The sequence below is a fragment of the Corvus brachyrhynchos genome, unplaced genomic scaffold (assembly GCF_000691975.1).
Source record: "Corvus brachyrhynchos isolate BGI_N302 unplaced genomic scaffold, ASM69197v1 scaffold197, whole genome shotgun sequence".
Classification (NCBI taxonomy): domain Eukaryota; kingdom Metazoa; phylum Chordata; class Aves; order Passeriformes; family Corvidae; genus Corvus; species Corvus brachyrhynchos.
Window position 1 is genome coordinate 333,222 of NW_008239108.1, and position 1,853 is coordinate 335,074.

At 65.3% G+C, this 1,853-nt stretch overlaps 1 protein-coding gene across 1 annotated transcript in view; it reads left to right on the forward strand.

Annotated features, from left to right (window-relative positions):
* The window catches only part of SND1 (staphylococcal nuclease and tudor domain containing 1), a gene marked incomplete at its 3' end in the record, with an annotated part of 92,485 nt that overhangs the window by 70,384 nt on the left and 20,248 nt on the right, over positions 1-1,853 (forward strand). The window contains exons 15-16 of the mRNA XM_017739384.1: positions 528-667; positions 1,637-1,728. Of these exons, the coding sequence (XP_017594873.1) occupies positions 528-667; positions 1,637-1,728 (232 nt within the window). The remainder of the gene's footprint in view (positions 1-527; positions 668-1,636; positions 1,729-1,853) is intronic.

Below are 1,853 nucleotides of genomic sequence, written 5' to 3' on the forward strand. Positions count from 1 at the left end.
GGCCCTGTCCCTGTCCATCCGTCCGTCCCTGTCCCCCTGTCCTGTCCCTGTCCCCCTGCCCCATCCCTGTGGCTCGAGGTGATTCCCAGCTCCACGTCCCCATCCCACACAGAGCTCCCTGTGTCCCTCTGTCCCATCCCAGCCACGTCCCCTGGGCATCCGTCTGTCCCCAGCTGTGTCCCAGGTACGTGGATCCAGCTGTGCACATTCCAGCTGTCCGTGATCCTGGCACACCAGATCCAGCTGTGCACTGCCTGGCTCCCCACGGAGAGGATCCCATGGGGATCCCGTATCCCAGTGCCCCCATTTCCGCAGGGATCACCGCTCCCACCTGTGGCAGCCCCCCAGGTGTCCCCGTGTCCCTGTCCCTCATCCCATCTCCCGGTGGCTCCTGGAATGGCGATGGACACCTTTTCCTTTCCTTCCCTTCCCTTCCCTTCCCTCCCCGGCCCCGCTCCCTCGGAGGTGGCTCCATCACGGCTGAGCCCGGCGGGAATGGTGGGATCTCAGCTCCTCCTTGGCAGCAGATCCCGGCACGGTGCCGAGCGCCGGGAGCAGCAGCTTGGAGGGGGCTGCGGCGCCTTCCCGGGCAGGCCTGGCTCCTGCGGGAAAAGGCGGATCGATCCGGAGAGAGCTGCTCCCATTCCCGCCCAGCCGTGCCCGGGCGGTGGGCGGCCGGCAGATTGCTCAGAGGCTCCTTCCCAACGCCTGGAATGTGCCTTTTGGGAAGCCTGGCAGGAAGTCAGCAGCTCAGAGCTGCGGAGGGGGCACCGGGATACCGGGATACAGGGCTGGCATGTGGCACCTGGAGTGGGATACAGGGCTGGGACGTGACACCGGGATACCAGGATACAGGGCTGGGATGTGGCACCTGGATACCAGGATGCAGGGCTGGGATGTGGCACCTGGAGCCGGAGCTGCGCTCCAGGGTTTGGGGTTCAGCCTGGATGTCCCCAGATGGAGGAGCTGGATGTTCCTGCCCGATCCCGGAGCGAGGCCGGGGTGGGGGTGGCTCATCCGTGCTGGGAGCTGTGGCACATCCCAAATCCATGATGGTGCTGGCACCCGGCAGAGGAGCCCCGGCAGCTCACGGGGACGGTGCCAGGAGCAGCGGGAATGGGAGATTTGGGATGAGGTTGTGGGGCAGGACCCAGATCTCCCAGTGGAGCGGGGCCCGGAGCAGTTTGGGGGATCCCTTGAACATTCCCAGCTCTTCAGAGAGCCTGCAGTCGCATCCCAGACCGTTGGGCTCCGCCGGAATACGGGCACGCTCCGGCCTTTCCCAACCCCCCATGGCAGACCCTGGGGCAGGAGGGGACGCTCCTGTGGGGGCACGGAGCTCAGTGGCCTCATCCCGAGGGAACATCCCAGCCCTGCACCCTGCACCATGACAGGGATCAGGATCTGGGTCCAGCATCGGGCCTGGATCCGGCACCAAGTCCAGGTCTGGCATCAGATCTGGGTCCAGGACCAGCTCCACTGGGAGCATCCTGCTGGTTTTCCATCCGTTCCGTGCCCTCCTGTGCACCATTCCCCCATCCAGGCTCCTCTCGCCTCCCTGTTATCCATGGAAAGCCCTCACTCCGTGACTGGGCTGACTCCGGCCCTTCCCGCTGCCGCAGGAGCTGATTCCCAGCGCTCCCTCTCTTTTCCAGGGCCATCAAGAACGGGAAGGGGCTGCACAGCAAGAAGGAGGTGCCGATCCACCGGGTCGCCGACATCTCCGGAGTAAGGATCCCCTCCAGCATGCGGGATGCGCGGGAATTCCGCGGGGGATAAAGCCCCACGCTGCGCCGTTCATTCTGGGAGCTGCCGGGGGGCTTTTCCCTTTTTCCCTTGGAAAAATAAACCTG